The sequence below is a fragment of the Mirounga angustirostris genome, unplaced genomic scaffold (genome assembly GCF_029215605.1).
Source record: "Mirounga angustirostris isolate CCGP_5_RB_7025 unplaced genomic scaffold, mMirAng1.0.hap1 SCAF_5, whole genome shotgun sequence".
Classification (NCBI taxonomy): domain Eukaryota; kingdom Metazoa; phylum Chordata; class Mammalia; order Carnivora; family Phocidae; genus Mirounga; species Mirounga angustirostris.
In genome coordinates this window covers 154,387,184-154,404,589 of record NW_026991713.1, presented here as the reverse complement: position 1 = coordinate 154,404,589, position 17,406 = coordinate 154,387,184, and the positions used below count along the sequence as shown (strand labels likewise).

Genomic DNA, 17,406 nt, shown 5'->3' with positions numbered 1-17,406 from the left:
AAGCATATTATCTGCTGCTGCTTGACACCATTCCGCAACTCCCTTCACCCCCACCTCACACTTAACAATAGGTCTTCAAGATGATTCCATCACTGGGGCACCTGGCTCAGTCTGTTAAGCATCCGACTCTTGATTTCCACTCAGGCCATGATCTCAGGGTCGTGGGATCAAGCCCCAACATCACCTCTGTGCTCAATGCAGAGTCTGTTTGTCCCTCTCCCTCTGCTCCTCCTCTCTCTCTCACAAAATCTTAAAAAAAAAAAGATCATTCCATCATTGCGCATAAAGTACACCATCTTTTTCTCATAGCTACTAAGTGAAATCTGGTCCATTTGCTTTTTCTTCTCTTTGTGTGTGTGTGGGGGGGCACAAAATACGTATCACATAAAATTTACCACCTTCATCACTTAGTCCATTTGTTTCTTTAAACAAGCTTCTCTAGTGAGTTTTGGAATTCAAGAGGTTTGCAAGAAACTGTTCTAAATTATTCGGATAAATGCAGAATATGACTTCCCCATCGGGACTGGTGCACCCTGAAAGGTTTCACCTGGAGACACTCGGCCAGAAGCACATACAAGTAGTCAGCAGCAAGGAAGCTCAGCCTTGTCACTTCATAGATACAGTAAGGGCCAGGGAAGCTTGCAAAAACAATTATCACAGGATTTTTGATAATTTTCTGAGATTTCATGCTCTCCTGCTTCCCAGTCTGGGCAGTTTCAAAGGGTCTGCAGAACACCAAAGGAGAATATTCCAGAGGCCTCTGCAAGGATACGGAGAAGTCACACACACCCAAAACATAAAGCCACCAAAAGGAGAGAATGGTCAAGAAAAGAGGTCACTCGCAAACCCTGGGAGAAGGTGAGATGTGAACAGAAGCTGAAATGAGGGCTTAGTTGAAGATACTAGGCGAGCTGTGTTTGGATTATCCATGCTGCCTACTTGCTCCTCTCTGAGGACAAAGGTATCTTTGTATCAACTCCAAGCTCAGTTGAACAAACAACCCAGCTATAAGGGACAAGTTAAAACCGTTGCACTGTCATACCGTGGAAATGATGCAGCTAATAAAGAGGAGGAGGTACATCTGTATGTTTGGATGTACAAAGTTGTCTGTGATGTACTAAGCACAAAATGATATATACCTGTGTATAGCATGAGCCTGTCTTTGTAAGAAGAAAGCGTATGTGCTTATGGAGATGCGTAGAAAAAGTGAGACGATATAAGGCCAAAGTAGTGTGGTATCAGAGTGGTGGCTGAGGGTGAAGGAAACTAGGATCTTCCACTTCCTGCTAAGTTACTGTTTGGGAATTTTCATTCAAATCTCTAAAAATTATTTCTCTTGAGCACACAAAGGCAATACAAGTTTGTTATAACATTTTCAATCCTAGGAGTGTTCGAAACAGAAAGTGAGGCAAGGAGGTAGACAGGTAGATGGTCAAAGGGGTATCTGAAGAGTTCCCCTTCCTTCTTTACCAGAGGCAGGGCACCCGCTGCTGTGGGCCTTAGCACTCCTGCTGCTCGAAGGGACAGCACCCTCCTTGGGTGCAAAAACGAGGCACGAAGGGCGGCGCACACCTCCCGGAGGCCCAGCGTACTGCTCTGCTCCCCACAGCCAACGCGCCCGGACAGGTCCTCGCGAGTTCGCTGCTCCATGACGTGAGTCCTAATTCAGGGTTCAAGCTCTCTAGATGGCTCCACTTGCAGAGATTCTTCTCAAGGCTTTAGAAGGTCTCACTGTGTGCTCTGAAGCCTTTTCCAGCTCCGGTAGACAGCTCAAGGGCTAGTGGCTTCCCATGGGCATGCTCACCTGAAGAGCCCACTGCTATCTATTTTGCACACCAAGGCTCTGCAAAGGACTCTGTCTGAACAATAGGGTTCCACGTTCCTGAGACTAAAATAGCCGTCAACTGGACAACTGTTAGAACGCTTTAAAATGGCTCAGAATTAAGATGCTGGTTGCTCATTGTTGGCAAGAGAAAAAAAAAACTGGAAAGAGTGCAAATATTTTTCAATAGGAGTTTAGGACAAAAATGGAGGGGTGGGGGTGGGGGAAATAATTTATAGCACTTCCAAAAAGAAAAGGAAATGAAACAGAACAATTAACAGCCATTACAATGAGGTAGATCTTTATATACTGACATGGGTAAGTGGGGAGGGGCGGCAGGGGAAAGACCAAGATTTACGTAAGTGAAAAAAGCAAACTGAAAAACATTGTGGAAGACACAATCCATTCTTAAGGGTGGTGGGACTGCATGTATATATAAGAATATAGAGATAGGGAGGGAAGGAAAGCGGATGCGAGAGCATGAGAACGAATATTTCTAAATGGAGAAAAAAGACAACTATCCAAATTGTAAACAATGGCTATTTTTTGGAAGGGAGGAAACAGAGCAGATTACTGGTGACTTTTATTTTGAGGCTTTTTACGTTTTTTAAGTTCTACATTTATTTGTGGGAATTTTTTCAAATGAGCATATACTTTTTTTTTTCCATAAAAATCATTAAGATTTAGAATAACGTCCAGGTTGCCTGTTTTTCAGTGGGAAACAGAACAGTATCCCCAATCACCCTCCGTACAAGAGAACATAAACTCAAACTGGAACTGTCACCTCTGAGAGTAAGGTCATCCTTGTGTGTCCCTGGCATTGTCAATACAGAATAGGACTCAGTACATGAATCATAAGAGACAGTCAAGAAGCGATAACCCACCATCAGAGGCGGTTTTTTTTTTTTCAATAATGCATTAGGTGAGTGCTAACGGAAATCTTTACTATTCTTTGGAGTCCTAAACTCCCAGGGCTAAACAAGAGCTCAGAAGCAATTTGCCCTACTCCCAAACAGACCTCAGGGAAATCACATGCCCTCCCAGACAACGGAGAAGGACAGCTCCTAGGCCAGGGAACTCTAGGAAAGGAAACATCCCAATTTCTTAGGACAAAACGTCACAAGAGGGCGAAAGATTCCCTCCGGTCCCTTGAATATACTTGATTAAAGCAGGATTCTGGTTACACTCTCTCCGTATTGCTGAACATCTTTACCAATCTTCAACATTTCCCATGTCTAGGTAAGCTGAGGTTTGGAGTGACAAGAGCAGTATAGTGGATACTATTTATAGATGTAACATCGGGACAGAGCCCACTACCTCAAACTTTGTATTCTGGAGTGAATGTTAAAGTCCTCCCTACACCCCCAAATTCGTATGTTGAAATCCTACCCTCCCGCCCCCCCCAAGGTGGTTATTAGGAGGTGGGGACTTGGTGGTGATGAGATCATGGGGGTGGAGCCCTCACGAATGGGATTAGTGCCCTTATAAGAGAGGCCCCAGAGAATGTTCTCAACCCTTCCACATGGGAGCACACAGTAAGAAGATGGCTGCCTATGAACCAAGAAAGTCCTCACCAGACACTGAATCTGCTGGCAGCTTGATCTTGGAATTCTAGCCTCCAGAACTGTGAGCAACAAATGTCCGTCCCTGAAGCCATGCCGTCTGTGGTATTTCTGTTGCAGCGGGCTGAACTTCACTCTGCAATCAAGATGCACCGTCATCTTGGGCGGGGGGTTGCCTTTGGGTAAAGCCTCATGGGCCAAATGGCCAAGTTATTATCTACAGGTGAGTTAACCACAGAGGTTAACGCTGTTTATTACTAAACTGTGTTTCTGTAATAGACCGTTATTACAGCAGTTAAGTTTGAGGATTTAAGGGGCCACTGTTTTGATAATATGTATAAGAATAAGATTTTAAAAAATATGAGTGCCTAGAAATAATTAAATACTTTATTCTCAAATGCTTACTTGTTATCAATGACAGCTGAATCTAACCTTGATTTTGCCATCTGGTTTATGCAGAATGCCCTTTCCAGTCACGGAGTATCAACGCATTGTGAAAAGTCCACTGTGGTCATAGAAATGATTTCTCGGTTCCAATATGCCATCCACGTACCTGACTCCTGTCTTTGGGGTAATGCACAGTCAACACACGTTTCTAAAATCCCTGCAGTAGCTCACAGGAGGCTGTAAAGGTGTCTCTGTGGAGATTAGGTTTGGATTTCCCTGAGCAGAAAGGATTAAGTTTCTCTCACCTTAATTCTGTTCTTTGTTTTCTACATAACCTTATCTAACATTCAATCTATAATAATTGGTGTCCAGCAACCATAGGCACCCAGGGCCAGAAATAATACTTTGTATTGTGGTTGACAGGAGCTAACCTAACTTCAGGGAAGCCCAGGGGTAGAAAGAGCACGGGAAGTCAGATCAGGTCACTTATGAGCTGGATGCTCCTGGGCAAGTCCTGTGACACTTCCAGAGCCTTAGTCTCGTCATCTGTAAAACGAACATAAAACACCTAGCAAATACTACATACTGAGTAAGACTAGACTGTTTTGCCAGGAATTCAGGTCCCTTGTCAGGCCCCAAACTATCTTCCTAACTTGATCTCCTGCTCATTCCTTCCAGATGCACTGTTTCCAGCCTCCAAGCCTTTGCTTCCACTCCTGTATCGGCCTAGAATACCCTCTGCCTCATTGCAGCGTATAAACACCCTCCCTTACCCTCCAGGCTCTTCAATTACACCTCTTTTATGAAGTTTTTTCTTTTTTCTTTTTTGCTCTTCCAAGCCAAGGGTCCTCTCTCTCTCTCCTCTAAAATTCTGTTGCATGTTTTATGAACATCTTGCACATTTATCACAAGCTGCCTTGTGTAAGTGTAAACCAATGTGCTCTCCCCTACGAGCATGCAGTCTCTTTAAGTGCATTCCTATTCCGGCACAAAGCTTGGCACAGTGGCTTGCATGTAAAAAATGGCCAAGAATGCTGGCAGGAAGAGGCAAATCGGAGACATTTACTAATATAAAGAGCTGAGTGCACTTATGGGGAGACTGTCCCCTGCCCCTTTTCTGGGGGTTCCACCCATCCCAGGCCCTTATACTCCCTAAAGTGGATGGCCCATGCGTGTTGGGATGTGGGCAACCAGTTTCATGCCACCTGCCCACCTGTGAACTGTGCTGGCAAAAATAACCCGCTTTGTCTCTGATCACCAGAGAGGCCTCAAGGTCTGAGAAAACAGTCACATCAGATGTATCCTTCAGAGGACGGTCTGTCAATGGAACTGGTAAATATGACCTAAAGCATAGACCCCAGAGACTTGGTAAGTGGACGGAGGCCATTTTTCTCCATCACAAGCCACTCGTTACTCTCCAGGAAGGGGATAAAAAATTATTTCTTGCCTCCGCGCCACCGTCCAGGCCTCCTCTGTTAGCAGTGATGGTCCGCGGTAGCCAGTGGGCTTCATCACAGCAGGCCTCACCCTCCCCTCTCCTCCGTGCTGCTTCGAGGTCCTTACGGATCAAATCAGCACAACAGCTTCTTTCAACAGGTCTACGCACCTCAGCGTACGTTTGAACCTCACCTGCTTTCTTTTATCTGAACCTACGAAAATAAAGTATTTAAAATCTACTAGGCGGGCTCTAAGGGGACTTGCTTCTGAACAACAGGGTCCCTTAGGAGCTATGTCCATACCATGAAAGGCTTGGTATCATCTTATATGTATCAATATCATTAAGAATTATCAACCAGGGGCGCCTGGGTGGCTCAGGTGTTAAGCGTCTGCCTTCGGCTCAGGTCATGATCCCAGGGTCCTGGGACCGAGCCCCGCATCGGGCTCCCTGCTCCACGGGAAGCCTGCTTCTTCCTCTCCCACTCCCCCTGCTTGCGTTTCCTCTCTCGCTGTGTCTCTCTCTGTCAGATAAATAAATAAAATCTTAAAAAAAAAAAAAATTATCAACCATTATTATCGTATGATTAGCACTCATTTGTTCAACATTTCTTGAGCACCCATGTGGTAGGCAACGTGCCAGGGACACGATGTCGAACAAGGTAGGTAAAATTTCATGGAGCAGGGGCGCCTGGGTGGCTCAGATGGTTAAGTGTCTGCCTTCGGCTCAGGTCATGATCCCAGGGTCCTGGGATCAAGCCCCACATCGGGCTCCTGGCTCAGCGAGGAGCCTGCTTCTCCCTCTCCCTCTGCCTCTCCCCCTGCTCATGCTCTCTCTCTCTCTCTGTATCGGTCTCAAATGAATAAATAAAATCTTTAAAAAAAAAAAAAAAAAAGATTTCATGGAGCAGATACTCTTGCAGGGGAGAAAAGCAGACAATTATTTACATATTTACTTGTTAAATAACAACAGTGGTTAGTCCAGTGAGGGCAAAGTCAGGGTAACACATCCTATATAATAACCTGACCTAACTCTTTGTTTGGGGGTTGAGATGCCAAGAATGGTGTTCCTAAAGAAGGGGCTTGTGAGCCATGTTCTAAAGGATGAAGTCGCAAAAAATAAAATAAAAAAAGTAAAACTTAAAGGAGGGGGAGATAATTCTGGAAAGCATTATTAATAATAGTGGAAAGCATTATTATTAATGAAAAGAACAAAAATACTTTGCTTGAATTGTTTTCTCTATCATTTCATCTTTGGAGGAATCGCAGACCTCTTTTGTTTGTTTTCCAAGATAATTTGGCAGGATTAATCTTAAAAGAACAATCAGCTTTCCTGTGGATTTCTCAAGGTTTTGCAGATGAGAAGTTTGCTTTCAGAGCCCCAAACCCACAGAGCTGTCTTTGTATGTAGAGCTCCACAATGTACTTCTGTCTTTTGAGAGACAATTAGACGAGGTTAATATTAACTGAGCAGCTACTATGTGCCAGCGAGCCAAGTTCTCTAAGTACGTTCTCTCATTTAATCTGCGACAGACAGGTGCCACAGATGAGATCTCCACTTGACAGATGAGAAAACTGAGGCACAAAAGGGCCAACTCGTCTGAGGGCATCCAGCTTGTAAGTGGCAGAGTTGGGACCAGGGGACCTAAAAGTCACCATCATGAGGGACGCATCCCAACATCCTGCTGTTGGCCAAACACGCCATGGGCTTTCGCGCCTCCCATGCCTTTGCTCAAGCCCTTTACCCCACTTGGAATGCCAACGGTTCCTTCTTCCCTCCCCACTCCTCCCGATAAATGTATGTTCCCCTTCTAAGACCAAGCTTCAACAATACTTCCACTGTAAAACACCCTCCTTTCTCAGATTAGAAACTAGAAAGATAAAGGTACAAAGACAAAAATAAAGGGCAAAAGAATCTGTTCTTGCTGTGGCCTGGTAATAATCTTCTAGAAAGAACCAGTCACAAACAAGAGCAAGAACTTATCTAGTGAACTGGCTGAAAGAAAAGGTCCACAGGCATCTCCCAGGTGAGAAGCATGAGTCCTCTGTTTCTCCTAACTACTGGGGCCAACTGGTGGCTTTGGAACAACACCCTTCCCCCACTCTGGCCCCCCGACAATCCACTCCGCGTGCTACACCAGTATGTCCCAAAGGACCAGAACTGGGCCTCCCCTGTAAAAAGCCTTCATCAGCATCCCAAACAGGGCTGACAGAGTTCAACGGGAGTTTAATGTCAGGCTGAACCCAGTCCTGGCAAAGCCATTGCCCAATAAAGAAGATACAAACTGGGGCTGGATCAGGGAGACTAGAAAATGAATCGGGGGGAGAGGACTGGTTTATTATTATTTTTTAAGATTTTATTTATCTGAGAGAGAAAAAAACATGATGGGGGGAGGGGCAGAGGGAGAGAAAGAAGCAGACTCCTCACTGAGCAGACAGCCCAATGTGGGGCTCGATCCCAGGACCCTGAGATCATGACCTGAGCCGAAGGTAGATGCTTAGCCGACTGAGCCACCCAGGTGCCCCGAGAGGACTGTTTTATAACCACCTGGTGGAGGGGGGAGTGTATGGAAGGCGGCGGGGATGGGGGTGAACAAAAGCAGCCTATCTTCACAAGCTTCATTTAATTTATATGTAGCCTTCCCCCACTCAGTAATTGAATGTATTATTCATTTTGGCCAGCAATTGCTGCATGTGGCTTTCAGAGCAATAATAATAGGCTTTTAAGGTTCAGTGCCATAGCATTTAGAGACTGGAGTAAAAATCAGCAGATAAATTATTAAACACGAAGTGGACACCACATTCCCGTCCCTCCTGCAGTGGCTTGAAGCGTGGGGTGAGGCAGACGAGGAGCCCAGGGCACAGACACCGAGGGCACCAACCACCCACCCAGTGTGTACCAGGCTGTTCTGACACCGCTTATCTCCGGGTGTGGACCGAGGCCATCACGGGGCAGCACAACAGAGCAAAAGCCACCCAGGGCTCTTGTCAAATAGTTCTTGGAGTAGCAAATCTTTGATGATGGGGGAGCCTTTATTTAGCTTAAGAATTTTTGTTTTGCCTTTTTTTTTTTTTTAATAGCATGAAGCCCCATCTGGGGTCCAGTCATAATAAGCTTGCCTGGGATCTACAATAGTTTAGATCACGGTCCTTAGTTTCTAAGTTGGAAGAAGGATCTAGGCTTCTAGAGCCTCTACTTATAGTTCATAGCTTTGATATCAGCAGCTATCCGTTCCTAATGTTTTAAGTTATGCAAAACTCGAGAGTTCCCACGTTAAGTCTACTATTCCTGAACTTTTTAAGAGGGAACCAGTTTATAATAAGATTTTAAGTTTCTTACATCAATCTAAGCTAATTAATCAATCCAAACTAATCTTCATTTTGCATAGCATCAGGGTTTTGGTGGTGGCTGTTCATTTTTGTTTCACCTTGTTTCTTGCTAACCCATCATGCCTACCAAAGCAGGCACTAGGAGAAAGTTCCACGTTTACCAACACACAACAAGGACAGGTGGGAAGAGTGGATAAGCAACACATATACGGTAAGAAAACACACAGATCAGAAGTATAATGACGATCACGAGGAGGATGGTACAGAGCACGATAGACTGGGAAGGTGCATTCAGCCAGAGTGGTGCTTCTAGCTAGAGTGGACAGCAGAAGCTACCCTCACCAGGGGAGGCTTGATTCTCATTGCCTGCTTGGTAATTAAAAACAAAAACAAAAACAAAACCAAGCAGCCGGGGGAAGATCATTTTAGAAAGAAGGAATGGCAAGTACAAAGGCTCTGAATTAGAATACCGCTTCTTATGTTCAAAGAACAGAAGCCAGCCAGTGTGGCTTAAGAATGGCGTAAGAGGGATGCCTGGGTGGCTCAGTCAGTTAAGCGTCTGCCTTCAGCTCAGGTCATGATCCCAGGGTCCTGGGATCGAGTCCCGCATCGGGCTCCCTGCTCTGCAGGGAGCCTGCTTCTCCCTCTGCCTCTGCCCCTCTCTCTCTCTCTCATGAATAAATAAATAAATAAAATCTTAAAAAAAAAAAAAAAAAAAGAATGGCGTAAGATGAGGACAAAAGGCAGGCAGGCACCAGATCGCCTGAAGACTCACAGGCAAGGTGTTTGATGTAATTCCACCTGTGGTGGGAAGCTACTGGAGTCCCCAGGAGTCAAAAGCAAAACTCAACAGACTTTGAAAAGGCTCGTGGGTAGCAATCACCTTTGAAGGCCTTGGCGCCCAGAGCTGCCCCAGGTGAGCAAAGATACAGATCAACGTGCCAGAACTGCCATCCCAAGGACCACTCTCCAACCAACCCAGAGAACCCACCCAGGGCAACGGCGGCCAGTGGCGGATGGCCAACCCCGGCGTTATAAACTGTGAGGTCAGGTGGGAGATGGGAGTGGAAGGCAGACCATCACTGAAACCATCGGCCCACCTCGTTCGGTGCCACAGAAACCAACTGTGCCCTGCAGATGCTCTATCACAGCGGTGAAGGGCCCGGCCTTGAGTCCAACAGAGCGGGGGCTGAGGGCCGGCTACTGAGCCCCTCCCCGCCTCGGTTCTCACCTGGGAAAGGAGGCACCAACCCCCGGACCGCCTCACGTGGCTGTTGGGAGGATGAAATGAGACAGTATGTGCAAAGGGCTCACTCCAGCCACGGTGCCTGGATCTCTGCTGGACGGCTACCTTGCTGCCGAGGCTCTGCACGCCAGCCCTTGACACACACCGTCCCAGGAGCCGACAAGCACATCCTGTAGCAAACACCTGCCTGAGGGCTTTCTCTTGGCTTGAGTACAGAGCAGGAGAGGGAGCCGGGGAGGTGATGATCTAGAAACAGCCCTCAGTCGACGACAGATGGAATAGACTCAATAACCCGACGTCGATTGGTAGCGGGAGCGGATAGCGGACCCCAGAGAGCCCTGAGCATCCCCACCGCCGCCGGCCCCAGTCACCATCACCGCAACCATGAGCAGCAAGGCTGAGACCCAGCAGCCGCCCACCGCCGCCCCCCCACACCCACAGCCCCCGCCCTCAGCACTGCCCACACCAAGCCCGGCACCACGGGCAGCCTCACATCGGCGGCACCTGCCGGCGGGGACAAGAAGCTCATCACAACAAAGGTTTTGGGAACAGTAAAATGGTTCAATGTAAGAAATGGATCTGGTGTGGCGCCTGGGTGGCTCAGTTGGTTAGGCAACTGCCTTCGGCTCAGGTCATGATCCTGGAGTCCCGGGATCGAGTCCCGCATCGGGCTCCCTGCTCGGCAGGGAGCCTGCTTCTCCCTCTGACCCTCCCCCCTCTCATGTGCTCTCTGTCTCTCTCATTCTCTGTCTCAAATAAATAAATAAAATCTTAAAAAAAAAAAAAAAAAAAGAAATGGATCTGGTTTCATCAACAGGAATGACACCAAGGAAGACGTATTTGTACACCAGACTGCCGTAAAGAAGGATAACCCCAGGAAGTACCCTGGCAGTGTAGGAGATGGAGAGACTGTGGAGTCTGATGTGGCTGAAGGAGAAAAGGGTGCGGAGGCAGCAAATGTGACAGGCCCGGGTGGAGTTCCAGTGCAAGGCAGTAAATACGTAGCAGACCGTAACCAGTATAGATGCTATCCACGTCGCAGGGGTCCTCCACGCAATTACCAGCAGAATTACCAGAACAGGAGGAGTGCGGAAAAGAACGAGGGATCGGAAAGCACTCCCGAAGGCTAGGCGCAACCGCGCCGGCCCTACCGCAGGCGACGCTTCCCACCTTACTACGTGCGGAGACCCTATGGGCGTCGACCACCGTATTCCAACCCTCCTGTGCAGGGAGAAGTGATGGAAGGTGCTGACAACCAGGGTGCAGGAGAACAAGGTAGACCAGTGAGACAGAATATGTACCGGGGTTATAGACCACGATTCTGCAGGGGTCCTCCTTGCCAAAGACAGCCTAGAGAGGACGGCAATGAGGAAGATAAGGAAAATCAAGGAGATGAGACCCAAGGTCAGCAGCCACCTCAACGTCGGTACTGCCGCGACTTCAATTACTGACGCAGACGCCCAGAAAACCCTAAACCACAAGATGGCCAAGAGACAAAAGCAGCCGATCCACCAGCTGAGAAGTCATCCACTCCCGAGGCTAAGCCAGGCAGGGCTGAGTAAATGCCGGCTTACCATCTCTACCATCATCTGGTTTAGTCATCCACCACAAAGAAATGAAGATGAAAGTCCAGCAATAAGAAATGAACAAAAGACTGGAGCTGAAGACCTTAAGTGCTTGCTTTCTGCCCATTGACCAGATAAAGAGAACTATCTGCATTATCTATGCAGCATGGGGTTTTTATTATTTTTACCTAAAGAGGTCTCTTTTTGGTAATGACAAATGTGTTTAAAAAAAACAAAAACAGGGACGCCTGGGTGGCTCAGTCGTTAAGCATCTGTCTTTGGCTCAGGTCATGATCCCAGGGTCCTGGGATCGAGCCCCACGTTGGGCTCCCTGCTCAGCGGGGAGTCTGCTTCTCCCTCTCCCACTCCCCCTGCTTGTGTTCCTGCTCTCGCTATCTCTCTCTCTCTGTGTCAAATAAATAAATAAAATCTTTAAAACAAAACAAAACAAAAACAAAAAACCTGGTTTTTCTCAATACATCTTTAAAGGTTTTTAAATTGTTTCATATCTGGTCAAGTTGAGATTTTTAAGGACCTCATTTTTAATTTGTAATAAAAGCTTGCAACTTGATTTTTTTTTAAAAAAATCAACAAATGGCAAGCACCCGTTAATAAAGGTCTTAAATTAAAAAAAAAAAAAAAAAAAGAGCCAATAAGCCACTTCCCCTGCCCCTCAGGTGGGCAGCGCCAAGGCCATCTGACACCCCCTCCCAGAGGTCCCCAGTGGGAATGTACCTCAGCTGCCCACAGTGGTAACCTGCCCAATAGCGCACCTTTCGTGGGCTTCCTTCCCTTCCCTGTCTCAGCCCCCCCATCACGTGACTGACACTCTCGGGGGTTGCCTCCCAAATAAACCATCTGGCTCCTCTACCTCGTACAGAAATGGGCCCTGAGCAGAATTTTTATCACTAACAGCAAGCTGTAGAGAGTATTCTTTCCATACTTATTAGTGTCCATTTGTAGGTCTCTGGGGTTTCAAACAAACAAACATCCGCAAAAAATAAACAGCCATGTGCTGCGATGAAGCAGTCCTAACTTGTAAAATTCTCTGAGCACACCTCTCTGGGGGTGTCAAGCTGCCTGCCCTGGCCTGTGTGAGACAGGTTTCAGAAGGCCTTATGGGAAAATAGCGTCAGGCTGCCATCTGTCTGATGCTATAAATGTGGGCACGTCCAGTGTGCTTCCCACTACAGAAATAGATTTAAAACTCATCGTTTCTCGATCAGTTCTTTCTTTCCTTCTTAGAGGAAACACACACACGCACACACACACACACACGAGCTGAGTCAGCTTCCCTAAGGAGCCAGGGAATGCTCCCAGGAGAGAATGATGGGCTTACCTTGGGAGAGGCACTGGTTGGCCAAGGCAACCTGACCAGAATGCAGGTAGAGATTGAGGCGCGTGAAGATGCCCACCAGGGAGGGAATGGTGATGAAGCAGTACGCAACGCAGGCCTGGAAGGAAGGGAAGAAACACCCTTGCTGCAGCCTGGTCCTCCTGTTTTCATCCATCACATATTTTCAAGTAAAAAACACTGAAAATAACGAAATCTCCTCATTCTGAGCCCCAATTTTCTCCTCTCACCTCTGCAGCATACTCCAGCTGCCTCTTTGGGAGGAGGGGGACAGGCAAATAAGGGGCGTAAGGGGGTAAGAAAAATAAATCCTCATCTGTCATAGCAGGAAGTAAATAGGTAATGCTTTCCACTGAGCAAGAAGCAGACTTTTAAACCAATTACTTAAAAATGTGGTAATTAGAAGAAATTGCTCGAAAAGGTTTTGAGCTGGTTGGCTCTGAGAAAAGAGGTATGAAGTCAGGGCAGGGACGGTATGCTCATTTCTCACTGTCTTCTTTTTGGTCCCATTCCATTTTTTTTTAAAACCCAGATATGGATTGCTTTGATAAAAAAATCTTCCAGGCACAGGCATAAGCCAGAGAGAATTCAGCCGGTACAAAACTGCAATCCACCTCTTAACCCCAACCCCCCACTCCCATCACACGTATCCAAATGGAGACTTTGATCATTTCTTTTGAAAATATCAAGAAAAGTGGTTTGTTCATAGGTACTCAAGGAAAAATTAATCTGGAAAATCGATACTTAACCACCCCTAGGACACACTTGTCTTTTTCTGGGAAGAGCAACTTAGAAACTTGCAAATGAAACAACTCACTGGAGTGCCAAGTCTGGGAGGCTTATCTCTAGAACATACCCGGACAAAGGCAGCCGTCTTTCTGGAATGATTTCCTTTCATTACTTTCCTTGTTTCCATTGCCAACCGGTTTACACTCTGGATTTATTAATTAAAAAAAAAAATAGAAATAATTATGGAGTGATGGCTGACTCAGATTAATGTCTTCCTAGAGATCTGGACATGAACTGTATACAAGTCAATAAGAACGAGCTACGTGGGGCCAAGACTGGTTAGCTCCAAACCCTGACATGCCAGAGGGGTCATCAGGCCTGATTCAGTCTCAGCCTTGAGCAAACATCTCCAACAGGGTAAGAACAAAAGGCACTCACTGAGTTAGTCATGCCTGTCAGTTGGCATAGTGAATAACCATTTTCTGGTTTAATGAATAGCCAGGGTTCACTTCATCTCCAGAAGTCCCACACACTAAGCTTAAGATCTTAGAGATCCTAAGAGAAACCTCCAAACCCGAGAGCCACCACACAATTCCCCTATGCAATACTAACATGAAGCGTAAGAACAAAAACAAGACCTATCACATCATACTCACAGCATACAGGTGTTGTTCTAAGAGCTGTACATTCATCAGCTCCCTTACTCCCCACAACCCTACCAAGGTAGGCACTGTTACCTCCCCCAACTTACAGAGGAGGTCTCTACCTTTAGGTCTTAAGTTCAGTAATGCCACATAACCTGCTAAGCAGCAAACAAATATATAAAAAGGTTGCTCTCCTTGAATTTACATGAAACAAAGCCGTGGGGAATCTTTCCACAAATATGAAAAGTTCGGACCTATGGTTCCCAAACTGTGTACCATGACATCTTCGAGGGTTGGAGCAAACTCATAGGGGCACCACAATGTTTTAGGGAAACAGAGCAATGTTCAATTGTTGAGCACGGGGGAAAGCACTGGCGTGAGGTAGCTCACAGATTCAACACCGGACTGCATCCTGTTCCTCACAGCGATGTCCTACCTTGGAAACTGGGTTTTCAGCAGCTGCTCTGATAAAACACAAGTACTATGCAAAAAGCAATGTGGGGAAAGAAAAATGAATGTGGAACAGGGAACAAGGGTAGTGAGGCCAATCTGATGCTAAGGTTTGAGAAGTGGTATGGTGCCCAACAGGTACACATGCTTATTAGTAATTAGAATTATTTAAGAATAAAAATATATTATTTTTCATTCAATTCACATAGATTGTTATTTGAAAGAGTTATCCAGTCGTTACAGCATAAATACTTAAGTTTTTGAGTCCAACTTCTTAATCAACAGAACTGTTATTTCTTTCTTTTGGCCTGGGGGCACCATGAAAAGCTACCAAGATCCAACAATGCTCGGACTCTGGTTAAGCTATTAGAGCCTTAGGTTAATATTTCTATAACTCATCAGTGCAACCCACTTTGCTGCTGGCATACAGGAATGAGAATATGCTCATTTCAGAGAAAAAGAGGTTAAAAAAAAAAACAAACAACCAAAGACTTAAGCAAAATTGCAGATTTGATTAATCTTTGAGAAACCACCTTTTATGCCCTAAAGAATAGGGGTGTTATGGGGCCACAAGACTCCCAGATTAAACTCCATGCTTAGCATATAGATAATAAATATTTATTGAGAAAAGAAACGAATAAATGAAAATCCTTACGTGAATCAACTGCACAAGAACAGGTTCCAGGTTGCAAAACATTGACCTAGCCTCAACATAAAAACTGAGCTGTTGTTCAAAATCACGGCCAAAGGACACCTAGAAGCAAGGGAAAAGATGCTGAAAATGTTATCTCTAGGGACCTGTGAGCACACACCATTGAGAAGAGTTTCCCTGAGCTTCGAGTGGTAGGGCAAGTCTGTGATGACAAGTCACCAAAAATCCCACCAGTATGAATGGGTGGAAATGCCCAAGGTATGCAAGCAAGCAAACGCGTGCGCGCGCACACACACACTGGAATTTACTCCAATTAGACTTTACGTGACTTTGCCCAGCATATAACTGCGATATTACTATTACCACCTCCTCTTTATGACGTGAGCACTGGAGTAGAACATAAAAAGACCAAAGGGTAATAGAACAGAATCTCAGAATGTAAATCAGATTTCCCAGGCTAGAAGGAAACCCCTGGAAAGGAAATAATGGAATTTTGTTTGTCAGCTGTGGCCTTTTCACAGAACATAAATTTGGTTATTGGGAGCCATTGGTCAGAGGGATTTCCCTAATAAGAGCCACACCTTTCTGTTTCCTGATGGGGACTCCAAACTCAGCAACTTACGGGTGGCTGCTGGGGCCATAGGTGAAAGTTTCTCCATCAATAAAAATCCCCTCTTCTATTTCTTCAAATTTACGAACAGCTCGTTAGGAGGACAAACTTGACTGTTACAGCAATCATTTTTGCCCAGAGGAGGCTTAACGTTGCTATTTCCATTACAGCTATCAGGTTTCACATCTTATTTCCTCATATTCTTTTCCATTCTAACTTGGTGGCTCTCAGACAAAGCCATAAAGGGATAAAATACCACCCGATCAGCGCATAAATCAAGTGCAAGGAGAGTCACCTGGTAAAAGGTGCATTTCCTCCCATGACAACTGAAGGGTTAATTCTAATCTTGCATCAGAATGGATTGTTTTACCCACAGAGTCAGGTCAACGATGACACTGACCCTCTTGTGGAACAAGTCACATTTTCAGGGTCCTTTTCAAAGTGCTCTAGTTTCCTCTTGGTCAGCTTTTGTCTTGACACTTGTATTAAAACAGGATACTGGCAGCAGTTGTTACTTTAGCTTTGTGCACGAAGAACGAAAGCAAAGGTGGATCTGGCTAGGAGGGGATGGTGGGGTTGTTCCCAAAGAAGGCTGCAAGAACCCCTCCCACTCTGCTTGGCCTTTTGCAGCGTCCCTGTGGACTCTTCCCATCTGGGGGTGGGAGTCTACTCCCCCCTGCTCCAAGGCCACAGCCCCGGTCACTGCTTTGACCAACAGAATGCAGCAGGATGTGGCACCGGTCACTGTGTGATGGCTGGATTTTGGTCTTAGAAGGCCCTGCAGCTTCTGTCCATGCCTGCACCATATAAAAGAGCTCGGCTGAGACAGCTGGATGATGGCAGAACAGCAGAAAGAGGCCACGCCGGTGAGAAATGAGGCCCCAAGAGCCAGCACCAAGAGCCCAGACACGGGAGTGGGAATGAGGCTGTCCTGGATCCTCCATGGCCTCGATCCTGGTACACGGAGCAGCCCGGCTCCACAGTCAACCTCCAGGTTTGTTAAGAATTAATAAGACACTGTTATTTAAAGCTGCTAAGTTTTGGGGCGCCTGGGTGGCTCAGTCGGTTAAACGTCTGCCTTCAGCTCAGGTCATGATCCCATGATTCCAGGCTCTCTGCTCAGCGGGGAATCTGCTTCTCCCTCTGCCCGCCCCCGCCAGCCCACTTGTGCACGCTCTGACAAATAAACAAGATCTTAAAAGAAAAAAAAAGCTGCTAAGTTTTGGGGTGAGTTGTTATACACCAATTTTGCCCCTCCCCCCAGCATCAGTTCACCATCACCTGATGAGCAGCACATCGGGTGCCTCAAGGAGCCCCTACTCCCCACTCCCAGCGTCCACATGATTGGGGCTGTGCAGGTGTGCATATGTCCCCCAGGCCTGGCCAGTCAGTGTGCTCCTTCCCCCTCACTGCAGCAATTCGTTCAGGTGACCCAAGTTCATCTGGAGACTCAATCCCAGGACTTCTGCTGGAGCCCTTCCTGCTGGGAACCTGGAGCTCTTCAGGGGCGTGAGCCTGTCTGGGAGGACACCGAGTGAGCGGAACCCCGAGCCTGAGACACACAGACGGCAGGTCCTGATGACACATTTTTTTATTCCTTAGGCCAGTTTGTCTTGGCTCT

At 46.5% G+C, this 17,406-nt stretch overlaps 1 protein-coding gene and 1 pseudogene across 7 annotated transcripts in view; one reads left to right on the top strand and one right to left on the bottom strand.

Moving 5' to 3' along the window:
* Positions 1-17,406, bottom strand: part of VPS35L (VPS35 endosomal protein sorting factor like) — a 113,161-nt gene that overhangs the window by 24,192 nt on the left and 71,563 nt on the right. For all 7 annotated transcript variants that reach the window (XR_010411867.1, XM_064592608.1, XM_045875077.3 and 4 more), the window contains 3 exons: positions 15,179-15,277; positions 13,557-13,634; positions 12,686-12,800 (listed from right to left, as the gene is read on the bottom strand). Coding sequence is in view for 6 of the 7 variants with exons in the window: in XM_064592608.1 (XP_064448678.1) it covers positions 12,686-12,800; positions 13,557-13,634; positions 15,179-15,277 (292 nt within the window). In the remaining variant the exon portion in view is untranslated. The remainder of the gene's footprint in view (positions 1-12,685; positions 12,801-13,556; positions 13,635-15,178; positions 15,278-17,406) is intronic.
* Positions 10,579-11,413, top strand: LOC123844512 (Y-box-binding protein 1-like; annotated as a pseudogene).